The 16,722-nt window shown below is 38.2% G+C and overlaps 3 protein-coding genes across 10 annotated transcripts; all 3 read left to right on the top strand.

Annotated features, from left to right (window-relative positions):
- The first annotated feature begins 32 nt into the window (after positions 1-32).
- Positions 33-4,826, top strand: prpf38a (pre-mRNA processing factor 38A). The gene is made up of 10 exons (XM_077198560.1): positions 33-254; positions 1,617-1,776; positions 1,862-1,983; positions 2,090-2,175; positions 3,576-3,686; positions 3,769-3,875; positions 3,992-4,018; positions 4,147-4,265; positions 4,387-4,435; positions 4,522-4,826. Exons 1-10 carry the CDS (start codon positions 125-127, stop codon positions 4,565-4,567), a joined length of 957 nt encoding a protein of 318 aa, XP_077054675.1. The 5' UTR covers positions 33-124; the 3' UTR covers positions 4,568-4,826.
- A 590-nt stretch (positions 4,827-5,416) lies between these two features.
- akr1a1b (aldo-keto reductase family 1, member A1b (aldehyde reductase)) lies at positions 5,417-8,581 on the top strand. Of its 3 annotated transcripts, none has more exons than XM_077198562.1 (9): positions 5,417-5,536; positions 6,191-6,286; positions 6,510-6,629; positions 6,731-6,882; positions 7,428-7,623; positions 7,697-7,896; positions 7,983-8,055; positions 8,138-8,224; positions 8,420-8,581. In XM_077198562.1, exons 2-9 carry the CDS (start codon positions 6,200-6,202, stop codon positions 8,483-8,485), a joined length of 981 nt encoding a protein of 326 aa, XP_077054677.1. In that variant the 5' UTR covers positions 5,417-5,536; positions 6,191-6,199; the 3' UTR covers positions 8,486-8,581. The 3 variants fall into 3 exon arrangements, with proteins under 3 accessions (XP_077054677.1, XP_077054676.1, XP_077054678.1); XM_077198561.1 differs by having other exon boundaries at positions 5,469-5,707; XM_077198563.1 differs by lacking the exon at positions 5,417-5,536 and adding an exon at positions 5,916-6,060.
- Positions 8,582-9,308: 727 nt separating this feature from the next.
- Positions 9,309-16,438, top strand: nasp (nuclear autoantigenic sperm protein (histone-binding)). 6 transcript variants are annotated; one of them, XM_077198568.1, is made up of 16 exons: positions 9,309-9,480; positions 10,156-10,194; positions 10,298-10,411; positions 10,528-10,608; positions 10,679-10,788; positions 11,032-11,232; positions 11,272-11,544; positions 11,732-11,790; positions 11,860-11,936; positions 12,010-12,083; positions 12,209-12,397; positions 12,521-12,693; positions 12,932-13,000; positions 14,018-14,092; positions 14,456-14,588; positions 16,247-16,438. In XM_077198568.1, exons 1-16 carry the CDS (start codon positions 9,443-9,445, stop codon positions 16,276-16,278), a joined length of 1,737 nt encoding a protein of 578 aa, XP_077054683.1. In that variant the 5' UTR covers positions 9,309-9,442; the 3' UTR covers positions 16,279-16,438. The 6 variants fall into 6 exon arrangements, with proteins under 6 accessions (XP_077054683.1, XP_077054680.1, XP_077054679.1 ...); XM_077198565.1 differs by having other exon boundaries at positions 11,032-11,552; positions 11,743-11,790; XM_077198564.1 differs by having other exon boundaries at positions 11,032-11,544.
- The last annotated feature ends 284 nt before the right edge of the window (positions 16,439-16,722 follow it).

A 16,722-nucleotide genomic window follows, 5' to 3' on the forward strand; every position in this document is an offset into this window, starting at 1 on the left:
AGTAAAATACCGCTTGACCTTAGGGATGTGACGCACGCTTTTCCCCGGAAGTCTTTCGTCAGTATTTTCCATGGCACATTAGTGTATCGTTGATTCGTTTGTTCTTTTAAAAATTTAAGCCACCATGGCAAATAGAACGGTAAAAGATGCAAATAGTATACATGGAACAAACCCCCAGTATCTTGTCGAGAAGATTATACGGACACGTATATATGAGTCCAAGTACTGGAAAGAGGAATGCTTTGGACTAACAGGTGAGACAAGTGTGCCGGACTACATATGATACTGTATTTGTTAATGTGACATCGCAAACAACAGTAACGTAGTTATTTACCGTACCTACAAAATTACCCCGAAGTGAGCCTGCTTACTGACTTCCTCTCCCTTTTTCATTATATTTTGAAGCGTAACAGTTATGTGTTTAACGTTACTGTTGGCAGCAATAGTAATGTGAATTGAGAATAAGGAATTCATACAGCCGTGGAAGTGATTAACTCATCTTATTGTATGATTATCTATCACTATGGTATAGTCAAATCACTAGTCAGAGATTGAACAGATCATTAAAAACAAGTTTGCATATGTCTTTTCTTTCTTTTTAATAATATTTTAAATGCTTTTAATAATATTTTAAATGCTTTTATGGCCCAGATAGTATGAATATGATAAAGCTCAAACTTGAGGAGGGGGAAGAAACATACATTTTATTGATAGGGCCAAACTGAGCAAAAAAATGCAATTTGGTGCAGATTTTGTTATTAATATGGCTAAAAATGTTAGATGAAATTCTGAAATATATGTTTATCAATTTGATGTTTATATTAATAGTATAGCTGACTGCTTAAATTAAATGCATACAAATATCGGTTGTCACTCTATTTGCCGGTTTCACAGACATGGCTTAATCATAGTAAAAGCTATAAAAGCTACATAAATGTACTAATTTAATTTAGTCATAATCCTGGTTTAAGCCTTGTCCGTGAAACAGGACCCCCCATATCTCCCAATAATATGTCTCAGTAAGATGATTAATAATAATTAATTAATTTTATGATCAAAGCTCAGTAGATTGTAGGAGGTTGTGTTGTGTACAAGAAATGTTGTATGATGTATCATATTTGATACCTACATTTTAACATGATTTTTCAAAAAAATATGTATGGATAATCAAGTGAACCCAAGTTACTTCTGTCCAGTAAATGTTCAACTTGAAATATTACTAACAAAATTAAAAAGTTATTCTTATGTTTACTTTATAAAATCATGAATGATTTCACAGCAAAAAAAATGTACCAACCTGTAGGTGGACATTTTTAGAATTATAGTAAAAGGTATTTTACTTACTAAAAAGTATGAACTGTCAATTAGAGGGAAGGAGGCAATTACAAAATTGTGCACAGCAATTTTTACAGCATAGTTGTGATATTCATCATCATAATGAAAATTTAAAGGCCTTAAAAGTTCATATATTAAATATGATTCAGTATCCTTTATTGGGTTATGATCTGTTATATAACATTTACCTGATATATATTTCCATAGGAATTGTTTTGTGGAATTAATGTTCCAAGCACCATTTGTAATTGTCCCTGTTATTGCCTCTCTGTAAAATGTAGCTGAGCTTGTAGTGGACAAAGCAATGGAGCTAAAGTTTGTTGGTGGTGTATATGGAGGAAACATCAAGCCTACTCCATTCTTATGCCTGACACTAAAGATGCTGCAGATTCAGCCTGAAAAGGACATCATTGTGGAATTCATCAAGAATGAGGACTTCAAGTTAGTGTGCACTTTACTACTCTTATCTGTATTAATTGCCATTTACACTTTATGTATTACTGTACTGCTTTTTTCCCCACTCCAGGTATGTCCGTTTGCTTGGAGCGATGTATATGCGCCTGACTGGAACTTCTGTGGATTGCTACAAGTATTTAGAACCATTATACAATGACTACAGAAAAATCAAAAGCCAGAATAGAAATGGAGGTGATCAATTCACTTTATAGATACATTTCAATATTCATTAGGTAAATGCATTGAAAGTTTCTTCCTTGCAGAAAAAAAATGCAAATAATGTTTCTTCTTTACATAGAGTTTGAGTTGATGCATGTCGATGAGTTCATAGATGAGCTTCTTCATGCAGAGCGGATGTGTGACATCATCCTTCCAAGACTTCAGGTTGGTTGCACTTGTTACATGTAGTGCCAGTCGTGGTCAAAAGTTTACATACACCTTTCAGAATCTGCAAGATGTTCATTATTTTAACAAAATAAAAGGGATCATGCAAATTGCATGTTATTCTTGATCTGATTCAGAAGCTCAGCTATTTTTTCGGAGTTTATGTGAATACGCGATGGGCAATTGCTTGCTTCGGCTATTACACCTACGTGCATGTCCTGAATATGGTTACACATGGCTCTAGTGGAATTATGCCAGTTTTACTTGGCACAGGCAGCTTACATTAAAACTTTTCCATTTTATTACTAATTCAAAATACTCCTGCACCTCGTTTGTCTTTTGAGTGGCCATTTCTGTGATCTCCGTGATTAACACGAAAAAAAACGCATGGGATCTAAGGTAAAATAAAAAGATTAGGCCTTACCTCTCAAGGTATTCACTTTAGACTCTACAGGTTTCAGTTAGCATGTTAAATGTTAAAGTTTATGGCGGTCCAATTAGACAAAGACGGGACAAGAATGGCACGTTTGGAAGGGTTGCTTGGAAAACCTCTTCTCTCTAAAAAGGAACATGGCAGCACTGCTTAGGTTTGCATAGTTGCATCTGAACAAACCACAAGACTTCTGGAACCAAAGTGAAGATGTTTGGCCATAATGCACAGCGCCACGTTTGGTGAAAACCAAACACAGCATATCAGCACAATCATACCATCTGTCGAACTCGTTGTTGGAGGGGTGATGATTTGGGCTTGTTTTGCAGCCACAGGACCTGGGCATCTTGCAGTCATTGAGTCGACCATAAACTCCTCTGTATACAAATGTTTTCAGGAGTCAAATGAGAGGCCATCTGTCAGACAGCTAAAGCTTGCCCGAAAACTGGGTCATGCAGCAGGACAATGATCCCAAGAACAGCAGCAAATCTACAACAGAATGGCTGAAAAAGAAAAGAATCAAGGTGTTGCATTGACCCAGTCAGAGTCCAAACCTCAACTTGATTGAAAAGCTGTGGCGGGACCTTAAGAGAGCTGTGCATAAACAAATGCCCACAAACCTCAATGAACTGAAGCAATGTTGTAAAGAAGAACGGGCCAAAATTCCTCCACAATGATGGGAGAGATTGATAGTCGTATAGAAAATGAAAACTTCAAGTAATTGCTGCTAAAAGTGTCTCTACAAGCTATAAAATAATGGGTGTACTTAGTTTTGTCACACATTGCTTCTTCATTTTGGCTTTTATACATAAAACCATAGAATTCAAAAGGGTGTACTTTCTTTTTCCACATGTACACCCTATTTTATTTGTGTTGTTATTTGGAGTAACGTAAATTGAAGTGTACTGAGTCAAATATGTCATAAAATAATGTGTCCACGTGTTCATTTGTTGGGTTTTTTTCTTCACAGAAAAGACAGGTTTTGGAGGAAGCTGAGCTACTGGATACTCGTATTAGTGCCCTGGAAGAAGACCTGGATGAGGTGGAGACCAGTGAAGATGAGGATGATGAAGAAGAGAAGGTAAAAGGGAACTCACAATGTCTGACAATAACTGATGATATCTTGTGAATATAATTGTTTTACAACCTCTCGTGTCCTGCAGCCAGAGAGAGTGCAGACACCAGAGCCACACAGAAGAAGTTACAGAGATATGGACCGGCCACGCAGGTCTCCATCTCCACGCTACAGACGCAGCCGCTCACCCAGAAGGTTAGTGATGGTGCTAATTGTCATTTAAATGCTGTCATTATTTCAGGTTGATAATATTCATAACTGAGACATAACTGAACAGTTGAATAATTTGTGTTCTGGTTGTCTTTTTCTAGACGGAGCAGATCACCTAAAAGACGAAGGTATATAATGGAATTACAATTCAAATGTTGGCAGTGTATTTTAGATTCATTATTGATTTGGCACATTATTATATGTGATTATACAATTTAAAATATTTGTCTGATTACTTTATATATGATTTATTCAGCCCATCACCCAGACGTGATCGCGACCGGGATCGGGACCGCCACCGCAAAAGCAAAAGCAAAAGTCCCCGTAGACACCGCAGCAGATCCAGGGACAGAAGGCATCGCTCCAAATCTCCAGGTACAGTCAAGCTGTTTTGAAGTATACAAAGAAAATAAGACATCACAATATGTTATTTAAAAATTATTATAGTAAATTGCAAAACTGATCAATAGGGAAATATTGGTCTCTTTTTTTTCAGGACACCACAGAAGTCACCGGCATCGCAGTCACTCCAAGTCCCCAGAAAGGTAATGCTCAATTTAAATGGTTGTCTTCATTATTACATTCTTGTTTTTCCTTATTTTAATGCTGCATTTATCTCTGTGTGTTCTAGTCGGTCGAAGAAGAGTCACAAGAGAAGTCGAAGAGAAAAAGAGTGATCTCAGTTTTCTGTGTTCTTCCGTTTTTATTTTTATTTCTGTTTTTATAGAAATTTTTGTGCTTTGAATTATATGGAGATCAATTTCTGTCGTAAATAGCTTGAACCTTATTCTGTGTAAATCACCCAAGGCCAATTTAGTTCTCTGGGGTTTTTGATGCTGTTTTATACTTTTAATTGAAATTGGCAACCATGAATGGTTTTTTTTTTTTCATTCTGAATTAACTGTACCATGTACAATAAACATTTGATGTATTGTAGTTTCACTTTCTCCTGTTATAAAGACAACGATTGAAAAAAAATTTCTTGTATACATTTTTTTTTCATTGTTATTAGTTTTGTATATGATTTCAGTCTCTTAATTTGGTGAATTCTCTGCAGGTACATTTGATTCTATAACCGAATTAAACACCTAGAGCAAAGAGAAGCTTGGACATAACCACTCATACTATTTTAGTGCTTTGGGATAGAGTTGGCAAAACTGCACCTAATTTCAGGGTGAGATGAAATATGTGTTTTCTTTTAAATATAAAATGGGGAAATCTGCAAAATAAAAGCTGTGTAGAAGAGTACAAAGGTAGTTGACTAAAGATTCACTTAGATCACTTTCACATAGAAACACATGAATGAGTTTCAGATTAATCATCTTATTTTTATTTATTTATTTTACTTATTTTTATTTTCAACTAAAATTACATGGTATTTTTTTTCTCCATCATGTACAGTACATTTTAATTTGTTTTATTGACACCTAAACTAGGAAAGGTAATCTTAAGATGAAGAAATTGTTTAAATGCAAATTTAAATACAGTTTCTGTTTGTTGTTATGGGGACTTTTATTTTGACGGGTATTTTTAGATGACAGTGAACAGGAAGTAAATACGTCAACGTTATGAGAAAATATTCAAAAAAAAATTATCAACCTGGATAGCTTTATAGTGGAGACATTTTCTTATCCTATTCATACCAAGTAAGTATCTGAACCAATATTATTTAAAGAACTAACGTTATACCTTACATTCCTTGTTACGTTAAGCCACATGGGACTCTGGTTGCCCTGATTTTGCCGAGAGAAATGCAGCATATTCAACGTATCCTTCGTTTTGTCATTGATTCTCACAAGTTTTGCTGTCGAAGAATGGTACGTTAACCAAATGTCTGGTGATTTACTGCACTAACTAGAAAATCTAGAGGAAACTGTTGTAGAATAATGACTGGGGTGTGCCAGTAATGAGTGAAATTGACATGATATAACCTCCCTTTATATACAATGCAAAGACTCAAAGATTCTTATTATTAATTTTCTGCAATTTGCAAACCCAAAGTATATGCTTTCCCCAAAATTGCAGTTCAGGGTGTTTTACAATCTCCTGCTAGAGCTGCTGTGGAAGTCAGCTGATAAGTCAGCAGGTTACACTTCCTTTCATTCTGATCCTGAATTTTGAGCACTGCATAGCTAGCATTCATTCACCCTACGCCTTCTGCTGCCTTTCTGTGAGTGTTTAGGGTTTGGATTGAATTACTAGTACATTAAATTAAAAACTTAATATACTAAAGTCTATTCCATGCTTTCTTCTGTTTGAACACTGTTCATATTGTGTTCTTGGTTTTCTTTTCTCTGAAGGCACACAGGATGAGTATGAATGACTTTGCTGTCCTCAGCACTGGGCGAAAGATGCCTCTTGTGGGACTTGGGACATGGAAGAGTGAACCTGGACAAGTGAGTGTAGTTTAGTACATCAGCTCAACTGTAATCATGACATAATTGGAATCTTTATGATGTTTTAAGGACGATGGCGAGTTTACCTGGATATACAGTTCATGATGTATCATATATGTGTATATATATATATATATTATTATTCGATAAACATTTATATAAATTATTGTGTTTGATTTGAATGTAGAACTAGCATTTTGTATAAATATGTTGTCATCTGCAGGTAAAACAGGCAGTCATTTGGGCTTTGCAATCTGGCTATCGGCACATTGACTGTGCTCCCATTTATGTGAATGAGCCAGAGATTGGTGAAGCTTTCCAGGAAATGATGGGGCCTGACAAAGTAGGTCAACTAAGTTGAAAACATATATGAAATATACCCACACTTACTGTGTATTATATAAAGGAATCATGTGTGTTTTACAACCTCTGTCCTCTTTCAAGGGAATCAGGCGAGAGGATGTATTTGTGACCTCCAAACTGTGGAACACCAAACACCACCCAGATGATGTGGAGCCATCTCTGTTAAAGACCTTGAAAGACCTGAAGCTGGAGTACCTGGACCTCTACCTCATCCATTGGCCATATGCCTTCCAGTAAGCCCTCGGTTATGGTGTATGTATATATACATATATAATATACACACATTAAAGATGTGTGTTAACTTGATAAAAAATTAAAGATGATGAAAAAAAAAGATTACAAATTAATTCTGAAAAGAGATTGAAAGGCTGCAAGACTCTGTGAAAGTCTACTGTTGTCTTATCTGTCTTGTTTATTGGTAATATAAACATGTGACATTTTCCTATCTCCTTTGGGGAATGAACTATAAAGTGCTCTTAAAGGGATAGGGGAAATTTCGTCATCATTTACACTCCCTCATGTCATTCCGAACCTGTATGACTTTCTTTCTTCTGTGTAACACAAAAGAAGATATTTTGATGAAATCAGTTTCGGTTCCCATTGACTTCTATTGTAATGTATGGTCAAAATATATAATAGAAGTCAATGGGAACTGAAACTGTTTGAATTGCATTCTTCAAAATATCTTCTTGTGTAAAATATCAGAATTTTTGGGTGGACTACCCCTTTAATGTCTTTTCTCAGATGCCAGTCTAGTGTTCCTCTTATTTTTGTCCAGACGAGGCGATACCTCTTTTCCTAGGAAGGAGGATGGAACTTTGCTGTATGATGATATAGACTACAAGCTTACATGGGCTGCTATGGAAAAACTTGTTGGAAAGGGGCTTGTCAGGGCCATTGGGCTCTCGAACTTCAACAGCAGGCAGATCGATGACATCTTAGCAGTTGCAAGCATCAAACCCACCGTTTTACAGGTCAGAAGAAAATGTGATGTCCTAATTTATAGTCTATTATATCAGTCGGTAGAGTAACAATAGTGTTTTGCAGGTGGAGTCCCATCCATACCTTGCCCAGGTTGAGCTGTTGGCTCACTGTCGGGATCGGGGATTGGTGATGACTGCCTACAGTCCGCTAGGATCTCCTGACCGAGCCTGGAAGCATCCAGAGGAACCTGTGCTGTTGGAGGAACCAGCCATTGCTGCGCTAGCCAAGAAATACAACAAGACTCCTGCGCAAATTATCATCAGGTAAATTCATGCGTTTGCACTAGTTGTCATATTTCATATTTCCTGACCGAATATTACATAGTATTTCTTCATTGTTATTTTGGCAGATGGCAAACTCAGCGAGGAGTTGTGACTATCCCAAAGAGCATTACACAGTCTCGGATCAAAGAGAATATCCAGGTTTCTAAAGTTTTTCTTGATTCTTCCACCTCATTGTTTATGATCTTGTATTGTAACAATGCACTGCTCTCCTAATTTACAGGTCTTTGATTTTACTCTTGAACCTGAGGAAATTAGTCAAGTGACAGCATTGCACAGAGGCTGGCGTTACATTGTGCCAACCATTACTGTAAGTTATATTACTATAAAGCCACAACATAGCACTACATTTTACAGTAACAAAAAGGTTACTTCAAAGGTAAATCTGATGCTGAATCTGCTGCATTTAAGACTGTGCCAAATCAAACGCACTCCATAACAATGTATGTTTTGTATCTGTTTTTAAATTGAATTGAGTTTTGTTGTGTCTTTTTACTTTTTGTAGGTTGATAATAAGCCTGTACCCCGAGACGCAGGACATCCTCACTACCCTTTTAATGACCCCTATTAATGCACACTTCTGCAAGATTCTGTGCCTTGACACCAATGTCCATTCACTACACTGTGTACATATAAACACAATAAATCTTTTTGTTACATATTGAAATATGTGCTTGTTTGTTTTTGCAAAGCATGGAATGGTATTTATGAACAAGGGCTTATTTTAGATGTATTTACAGGTCACTTTTATGAAACCTTTTAAGGATATGTCTTGATTATTACCCCTAAAAAACTTAATCAGCAAATTGCTATTTTGCATAATGAAAATAATTATCCACACAGACACACACGTGAAAAGCTATGTGAAATCATTGCAAAAATATCATGGTAGTATTACATGAACCACCTTTATTTTATACCTTTATTGAGATTAATGGAAATTAAAATAATAACAGTAATAAATGTAAACACCCAGGCACATTACAATAAAATACTTTGTAAATAAAGAGTCACCATGACATAATGCAAATGCCCCCCACCCCGTATTAGATTGTAAAAAGGAAAGAGAAAAAAATTATCTCGGTAAGGTCAGCTGATAAGTAAAGTTGATATTTAATAGGCTACATTATTATAATAATGGAATATACTGTAGGCTATATAATAATACTAAAAATATATAAACTTATATTTCATTCACAATAACACTAGGAACGTGCTTTAAGAAAGTAAACAGAGTCTATTTTAATTTCAAGTTGACCTAGGGGAAATATAACTCAGAAAATCTGGATAAAAATACTTTTCATTCCAGTGCCTGTGCCTGTAGCGGCAGCGTAATACGGTTACTTGCCCTTTAAATTTATTCTCCCGCGTTTTTGTGACAGGAGGGTCGTAGTTCAGCGGAAGTACAGCTTGTATCCGTATTTAAAGGCGCCAACAAAGACTAATTCAGGAGCAGCTTCACAAACCTGCCATCTTCACATACATCATCCAATAGCACATTGCGGCGTAGTTTATTTAACGCATTAAGATGCCCGAAGAAACCGCATCTGCCTCAACTGCCGAAAGGTAAAATATCATGTTTGAATTAATTGCGTTTTCAAACCAGGGAAGTAAACAGAAGTTAAATGAAGTCACCGTGAGAGGTTTCGGCTGGTTTCGTTTGATAACTAAGCTGCAGCAACTGCGTCCTTGTCAGGAAAAATGCCTCGCGCTCGTGCTAAAGTTCGCTTTTCTTCCGCACCCGGACATCGTCGCACATGACGGGATGGCATCACCGTTAGTTCCAGTCGCCGTGTTGTGTTTGGCTGCTTTCTGTTGGCGGGAGAAGGATTAATATGAACTGTTAGCTTGTTTATAGACCATAAATGAGGAAATTCCCGCTTTGTTCACGGCCAGTCAGTGAGCTTGGCGCTGCAATGAAATGACTGCACACGCGCTGAAGTTTAGCGTTAAGTTTAAAAGGTGGCGGTAACGACACAAGTAACACTTTAAATTGCCGTCTTTGGTTATTATACTGGCATTAAGTGGTGATTGTAAATGTCATTCATGTCCGCGTGTAGATGTTTCGTCTCTGTCGATTAATACCAGTCGGATCGCGCTAACTTTGGTGCTCCTGCTCCACACGAACCTTTTTTTTCCCAAGTAACTTTGTTGCCGTTTTACTCCCGTTAGAAATAATCTTGAGACTCATCAGTACTTTTTTATAGTTGTATGACCCTTTTTTATTGTTTGTCTTTGCAGTATGGGGGTGAAACCTTGCTCCTCAAGCGCTGCTGACAGGTGAGTTGGTATCTGGAATTACTATACTAATTTAAATAAATTGTGTTTATTTCAATAAAGTAACTATTGAGGTTCGTTACACACATATTTGTGAACTTTGCAGCTCCGTCGATGTTACTGAGGAAGCAAAGAAGCTGATTGGCACAGGCAACCGGCACTTAGTGATGGGTGATGTTGTGTCGGCAGTCAGTGTCTTCCAGGAGGCTTGTGCCATGCTGTGAGTAGTGAATGGGGATAAAACCTGTTATGGATAGAGAATGTCATCTGTGCAGAGTATGCCAGATACCAATTAATATTACAATTATGGTGTGTACATTTTCACCCCCTATTAAGAGCTGAGAAGTATGGAGACACTGCAGATGAATGTGGGGAAGCTTTTTTCTTGTGTGGAAAGGCCCTTCTGGAGCTTGCCAGGTATCTGAATTAGCATTTAATGGGTTCTTTTTAAACTAACTTTTGCTAACGTTAACTTTTTTTCTTCTAGGATGGAGAATACTGTGCTCGGTAATGCTTTAGAGGGAGTCCCAGAAGAATCCTCTGAAGAGGGCGAGAAACTGAATGACTCTAAGATTGAAAGTGCTGACAACTTGGATGGTTTGTGTTTAAAGAGCTTTGTTAAAACTGATCGCTTTGTTTTTGTTTTTCATACATGCTCAAGGCTAGACATCACATCTGCAAAAAGGATATTTTCAAAGAACCTCCAAATGGACCGTTATCAAAGTCTTCTGCTCAAGGCAGCATATATTGAAAGAATATAGCACAATTGAAAATGATTATTCCAATCAAAAGGTATGTTCACTGTAACCTAGAAATTTCCCTCCATTTGTACTGATGCAGAGGAAACCAGAGATGAGCTTCGAGCACAGGTTTATGATGCCATGTCAGAGGACAACAAAACTCAGTCAGAGGTAGAAACAGAGGTGGGTGAAGGTGAGCAGAAGAACCAAGAAGATGAGAAGCAGAAGGAAGTTGAAGTGCCAAAGGAAGCAGATGCAGCATCACCTAAATCTGAGAAACCAGCTGAACACTCTGAAAAACCTGCTGAAAAGGAGAAAATAGCTGAAGATGAGGCAAAGCCTGCTGAAAAGGAGAAACTAGCTGAAGACAAGGCCAAGTTGGCTGAAGATGAGGCAAAGCCTGCTGAAAAGGAGAAACTAGCTGAAGACGAGGCAAAACCCGCTGAAAATGAGGAACCTGCTGATAATGATGTGAAGTCAAATGGTGCAGATGAAGGTGCTTCTAAAGAGGAAGATATCACTGCGTCAAACAGGGTTACCGAAAAGGCTGAAAATGATGAGGAGAAAAATGGAAATGAAGATACTGAAGAACCCATGGAAGAGGATGGTGGAGGTAGTGAAGTGTGGCAGTCTGGGGAGCACAAGATTTTAGTATTTAATGACTTTTCACCTGGTGAATCTACTTCTGCTTGTGGAATCCACAGAATATTTAGATTAAGCTGCATCACTTCTGATGGTGTACATGGTGATGGGCTTCACATTAAATAATTGGCGGTGAGTTATGTATTTTTATATTTCAGATGACGAAGAGGAGGAGGACGACGATGATGAGGATGCTGAGGGTGACACAAAGGATAAGGTTTGTTTTTCTTTATCCCTCTCCACCCTTTATTGATTTAGTGGCTTATTTGTGTCCTTGTGTTTTTAGGAAAGTGAAGAGGATGAAGTTGGCAACCTGCAGTTGGCATGGGAGATGCTTGAGGTCGCAAAGGTGATTTATAAAAGGTATGTCTAACTCTAGTGATTGACTGCATTTGATCAAACTCCTTTCAAAACACTGGTTTTATTCTGTTTGTAGAAAAGACTGCAAAGAAGATCAGCTAATGGCAGCACAAATTTACCTGAAACTTGGAGAAGTTGGGGCTGAATCAGGTGTGTATGTAGAGTGAGTAGCTGACAATGATATTTAAGGACCCTTTAGGATACCACAAGCCTCCATTTTAAAATTTGAAAAGTTACTTCATCTTTCACCTAGTCTCTCCATTTGATTCATGTAGGTAACTACAGCCAGGCTCTCGAGGACTTCAATGAGTGTTTAGCCTTGCAGCTGAAACACCTTCCTTCTCATAGTCGTCTTTTGGCTGAGACTCATTACCAGTTGGGCACAACTTACAGCTACACAGCCGAGTACAGCCAAGCCATCGAGCACTTCTCTAAATCGATCAAAGTCATCGAGAGCCGTCTTGGTAGGAACGCTTTTACAGAGGGCTTTTGCTGGTCCATTCCTTTTAACTGAAGATCTGCTTGTTGATAACATTAGTTGCCATGAACGGTACACTTAATTGATTACCACATCCCTGTTCCTCCAGCTATGCTTCAGGACGAGATAGACAAGGCGGAAGGTGCAGAGGCAGCAAAGGAGGAGAAGACGGAGCTTGAGGAATTGAAACATTTACTGCCAGAAATTACTGAGAAAATTGAAGATGCTAAGGAGGGCCAGAGGACTGCTGCTTTGGCTTCTGAGGCCATCCATCAGACCCTTGTGAGTTGCTTCATGCACTTGAACTCTTGCCCTAATGCATATTGTTCAATGGCTGATTCAGTTCTGAATTCAATATCAACTTGTATTGTTCATTGCCCAGTACTGATAATTTAACTTGTCCTTTAATCAATGTGATACTGATCTGGCATGCAGCTCTAAGTATGAAGGAGAGAAAAAAACCAAGTAAAAATGGCTAAAGTTAAGAGACTCCGTATAGTTTGGAACTTGTTTGTTACAGGCAGGAGCATCCACTTCCTCTGCTTTCCCAGCTGAAAATGGTGACCCGTCTTCATCTACCGCTAGTCAGGTGTGTTGATGCTTTGTGTACCTCCTGCGCATGGGTATTTAGACACAACCAACTGTTTATGTAAACCTTGTGTATTCGAGCAGGACTCGAAATATAAATTAGTCTATTAACCAGGTGGTTTGGCAGGCTTTTAAGTGCCTGTGCTCTTCGGGTGAATGTGTGTGAACTGCGCATCGGCAAACGAATGCAATGTTTAACCAGCATGGCTTTAAAGCGCATGCAAATAATGAACTCTTGTGAATTGCAGTGTCCCATGAGTGTAACTCCTACCTCTGCGTGTACTTGGCGTGAATGTACTTCACGCTGTACCTTATGTTGAGACGGGGGTGCTAAAACTGCAACTGATTGAATGCACTGTTGCATGATACTACAATATTTCTTCAAAAGCTGATCATGGACACATTTTAATTGTCCAGGATAAAAATTTGTGATCTCACACCCCTACGGCTGATCGTCGAGTGTGAATTCTGTAAAAAAAAAAATTGAGCCACAGTTATCGGAACACTGGTGGCTTTTTTTTTTCTTTTCCTTTTTCTTTCTTTGGCAGCACTGAGGGACTCAGGATGCTTGTTCAGGTGACAAATTTAAATTGGATGTTTAAACTCTTAGTTGGATTACGCAACAGACATGCAACTCATTGCGTTCACGTGCAGTTAATAAACCATCGGAATCGCTTTTTCATGCTGTTGCCGGTGGTTTTATTTTCAACAAAAATTGGCCGATAAATATCAACCGCTGACACATTGGTGCATCTCTAATTTATACCTGTATATTACTACGCTGTACCCACATTGGACCATATAGGTGCCGATTTCAGACACAGCCAGGGACATATACATGCTTATGATGTAAGAAATTTGATAACCATATTTTTAAAATCTTGATTTCTTAGTGCTGTCAAATTAAAAGCTGATTCGGACATTTATTGGCCAGTGCTGATAACTTAAATCCCAAATATTGGCTGATATCAGTCAACCACCAATATTGCGCACCCTTAAAATGCCTGTTTTATTTCAGATTCCTGTGAAGCCAGCTGATGGTGCATCTTCCTCAAAATCTGCATCTGATATTTCTCACCTTGTCCGCAAAAAGGTTAGTATCCATCCACTGCAACTTGCTTTAACCTTTTGCAGTAGAGGTGGATAAACTAGCATGATTAAAGTGCATTAACTGGATTGCATGAGTAGTCTGCCCTTGAAGGAGCATCTGCTTTGCTAACTTCCCATTGCTGATTGCAATTATGCATGTTGGATCATGAGCTGAATTTTCCAACTAGATGAGATTTGGTGTTACTCAGTGTTTCTGTGGTGACTGTGCTTCAATATTGTGGCTTGGCATATTCTAGTTCTGGCATGGTTTTGAAGTGGCCATGTATGCTTGAGTAGCATGTAGAGAATGGGTGTTTAGCGCAAAAAAAATAAAGTACGTGTTCTGTCCTGCTTTGTTCCTGCACAGAGGAAACCAGACGAGGAGAGTCCAAAAAAGGACAGTGATGCTAAAAAGACAAAACAGGAGACCTCAGTTAATGGCAGTGATGACTCCGCCCACAACGGCAATGGAGTCCAGGAGAAAATGGAGCAGGAGGCGAGTTGATAGGCTTGCTTTTTCCTCTGAGAGGGTCACAGGACTTGACCATAATGTTCGATGGCCTAGGGGCCAGTGTGAAAGATGCTCTAGACAGTGGACAGAAACTGTCACTGCTGCATCGAAAGTTGATAATTTCGCTTATTTTCGATAATCACGCATTTCCATTTACAAGTCCCTGTAAAGGCAATTCTGAACACATTGGAATGTTTTAGCAATACATTTCTAACCTTTTATAAAGACTGGGAACTGAAGTACTGAATTGTGGAGTTAAATCGTTAAACAATTTTTCATTGCGGTGTTCAGGATTTTTTTGGGTGGGGCTAATACGGTGGCTCTGCACTGGAGCCACTGAGCTCCTGGCCCTCCCCTACTGTCGATGACACGCTGGAGCCACTGAGGCTGGCCCCTCCCCTAACAATATAACTAGAGCACATTTTGCATTAGTTTGCCACTCAATCGCGAGTTACTTTCAGTACTATTAGTTACTACAGCCTACAGTTTGCTTGCTAGCTGTGCCTTCGTCACGGAAGTGCGTATTATCTGGATGCCATCACTTACAAAACAGATCCGTGTTGATACTTGTTAATACTTGATAACAGACCTTGTTAATACTTCAGAAAAACGATCATAAGAAGAGGTGGATTCATTTTGTGAAGAGCCACCTTGATGGAGAGCTGAGGATCACCACCAACACCTACCTCTGTAGTGATCATTTTACACAGGATAGTTTTATAAACTTTCGTCGGAGATGACTGGGATTCACTGATAATCTGCTGTTACTGATGAATGAGGCTGAACCGACTATCTCCCGCTTCGGCCCTCATCCTCCCGTGGTTTCAGTGCCACCAGCAGACCCCCCCCCCCCTTTTTTTCAAAATTCTGATAGCTTATTTTAATTACTTGGTGGATTTTTTTTTTTAATCATTCAAATTTGTATGGGTGGCTAATAACACTTTTTTTTTTCTGTGGTGTGACAAACTCAGAACACGTACTTCATTTTGACTTTACAGGGATTTTTTTTTTATAAGTGATTTGAGACATTCGTATAAGAACTATTCTGTACTCACACTGTGTGATGGTTTGTGCGCATGCACAAAGAATGCAAGTTCTTCTTTGCATCTTGTGCTCTGCTCATGACTGCCTACTGTAGCATTAAGAGTATGTGTAGGTTTAATACAGTGAAGACTGTGCAGTGTTTGTACACTGATTACATACAATTTCAGTAATAGGCTGTTTCTTACCTGTATACTATCTACCTGGAAAAACTTTAAATCATCTCATTTTTATCTTTTGTATTAATGTGCTATTGCTTGTTTTGATCTTACTGTTTACTTTTAATAATTTGAGCACTTATATTAGGTAGGCTAGTTTTAGTTTTGCTGTGCTATCAAGATTGGAATTGTGAAAACTTTCTAAATTGGAGTTGTAATCTTATTTAATAATACAGTTACAAGAGTCAAACTTCAGGACTAATTCATCTGGGTGTATATTTACTCAAATACATTCTAGTGAAGTCCTGTGTCCGAGGATGTTAAATTCTTTATCTTGCATTTAATGTGTTGGTTGGAGGATTGTTTTGGGTTTTTAACTTTGAGTAACATCAATTTAGTGCCTAAAACTTTTTCTTTTCTAATAGTGTTTCTTTTCTCTTGTAGTCAGCCAATTCTTCCTCTGTGAATACCTCAGCGTGATGGAGTTCCTCTGACCTCTTACCTTCCAACCAGCAGAGCATGCCTGCATCATATACTCTCCATGAACAACTTGTCTCTGTTCTGTAAATAACCCGTTTTCTTTGTCCAATTTTTGTATAATTGTAGTAAACTTTCAATAAAGGATATTTGCATATGTGAACGTGGGCTCTTAATACTTTTATCCCCCCCCCATTTTTTGGTAAAGAATGTTCTGCTCTAAATACAACCTGACTTTCAATGGAGTCATAAATTAATTGGACTTAAAACTCCTAAGCAGCTAAATGATATTAGCTATAAAATGTGCTGTCGACAAATTGGCTAGTGCGTTGAAATGCGTTATCTGCCACGGGATTTTCACCTGCATTTGATGGGTTTACGGGTGTTATTTTCAAACCCTGCATACAGGGTTAGACAATGAAACTGGCCAATATAGTGTTGAGGTTC

Source organism: Siphateles boraxobius, unplaced genomic scaffold (assembly GCF_051911475.1).
Source record: "Siphateles boraxobius isolate OS27281-9 unplaced genomic scaffold, OSU_SipBor_1 41, whole genome shotgun sequence".
Taxonomy (NCBI): Eukaryota; Metazoa; Chordata; class Actinopteri; order Cypriniformes; family Leuciscidae; genus Siphateles; species Siphateles boraxobius.

Bases quoted from the DNA above. Each gene is read 5' to 3' on its own strand.
- prpf38a (XM_077198560.1), top strand. From the start codon at position 125: ATGGCAAATAGAACGGTAAAAGATGCAAATAGTATACATGGAACAAAC. The intron at 1,984-2,089 runs GTGATCAATTCA...TTCTTTACATAG, and splicing joins AAGCCAGAATAGAAATGGAG to AGTTTGAGTTGATGCATGTC. The intron at 4,436-4,521 runs GTAATGCTCAAT...TGTGTGTTCTAG, and splicing joins CACTCCAAGTCCCCAGAAAG to TCGGTCGAAGAAGAGTCACA.
- akr1a1b (XM_077198561.1), top strand. From the start codon at position 5,642: ATGCAGCATATTCAACGTATCCTTCGTTTTGTCATTGATTCTCACAAG. The intron at 6,883-7,427 runs GTAAGCCCTCGG...ATTTTTGTCCAG, and splicing joins CATTGGCCATATGCCTTCCA to ACGAGGCGATACCTCTTTTC. The intron at 7,897-7,982 runs GTAAATTCATGC...TTATTTTGGCAG, and splicing joins CCTGCGCAAATTATCATCAG to ATGGCAAACTCAGCGAGGAG.
- nasp (XM_077198564.1), top strand. From the start codon at position 9,443: ATGCCCGAAGAAACCGCATCTGCCTCAACTGCCGAAAG. The intron at 11,791-11,859 runs GTTTGTTTTTCT...TTGTGTTTTTAG, and splicing joins AGGGTGACACAAAGGATAAG to GAAAGTGAAGAGGATGAAGT. The intron at 12,398-12,520 runs GTAGGAACGCTT...CTGTTCCTCCAG, and splicing joins AGTCATCGAGAGCCGTCTTG to CTATGCTTCAGGACGAGATA.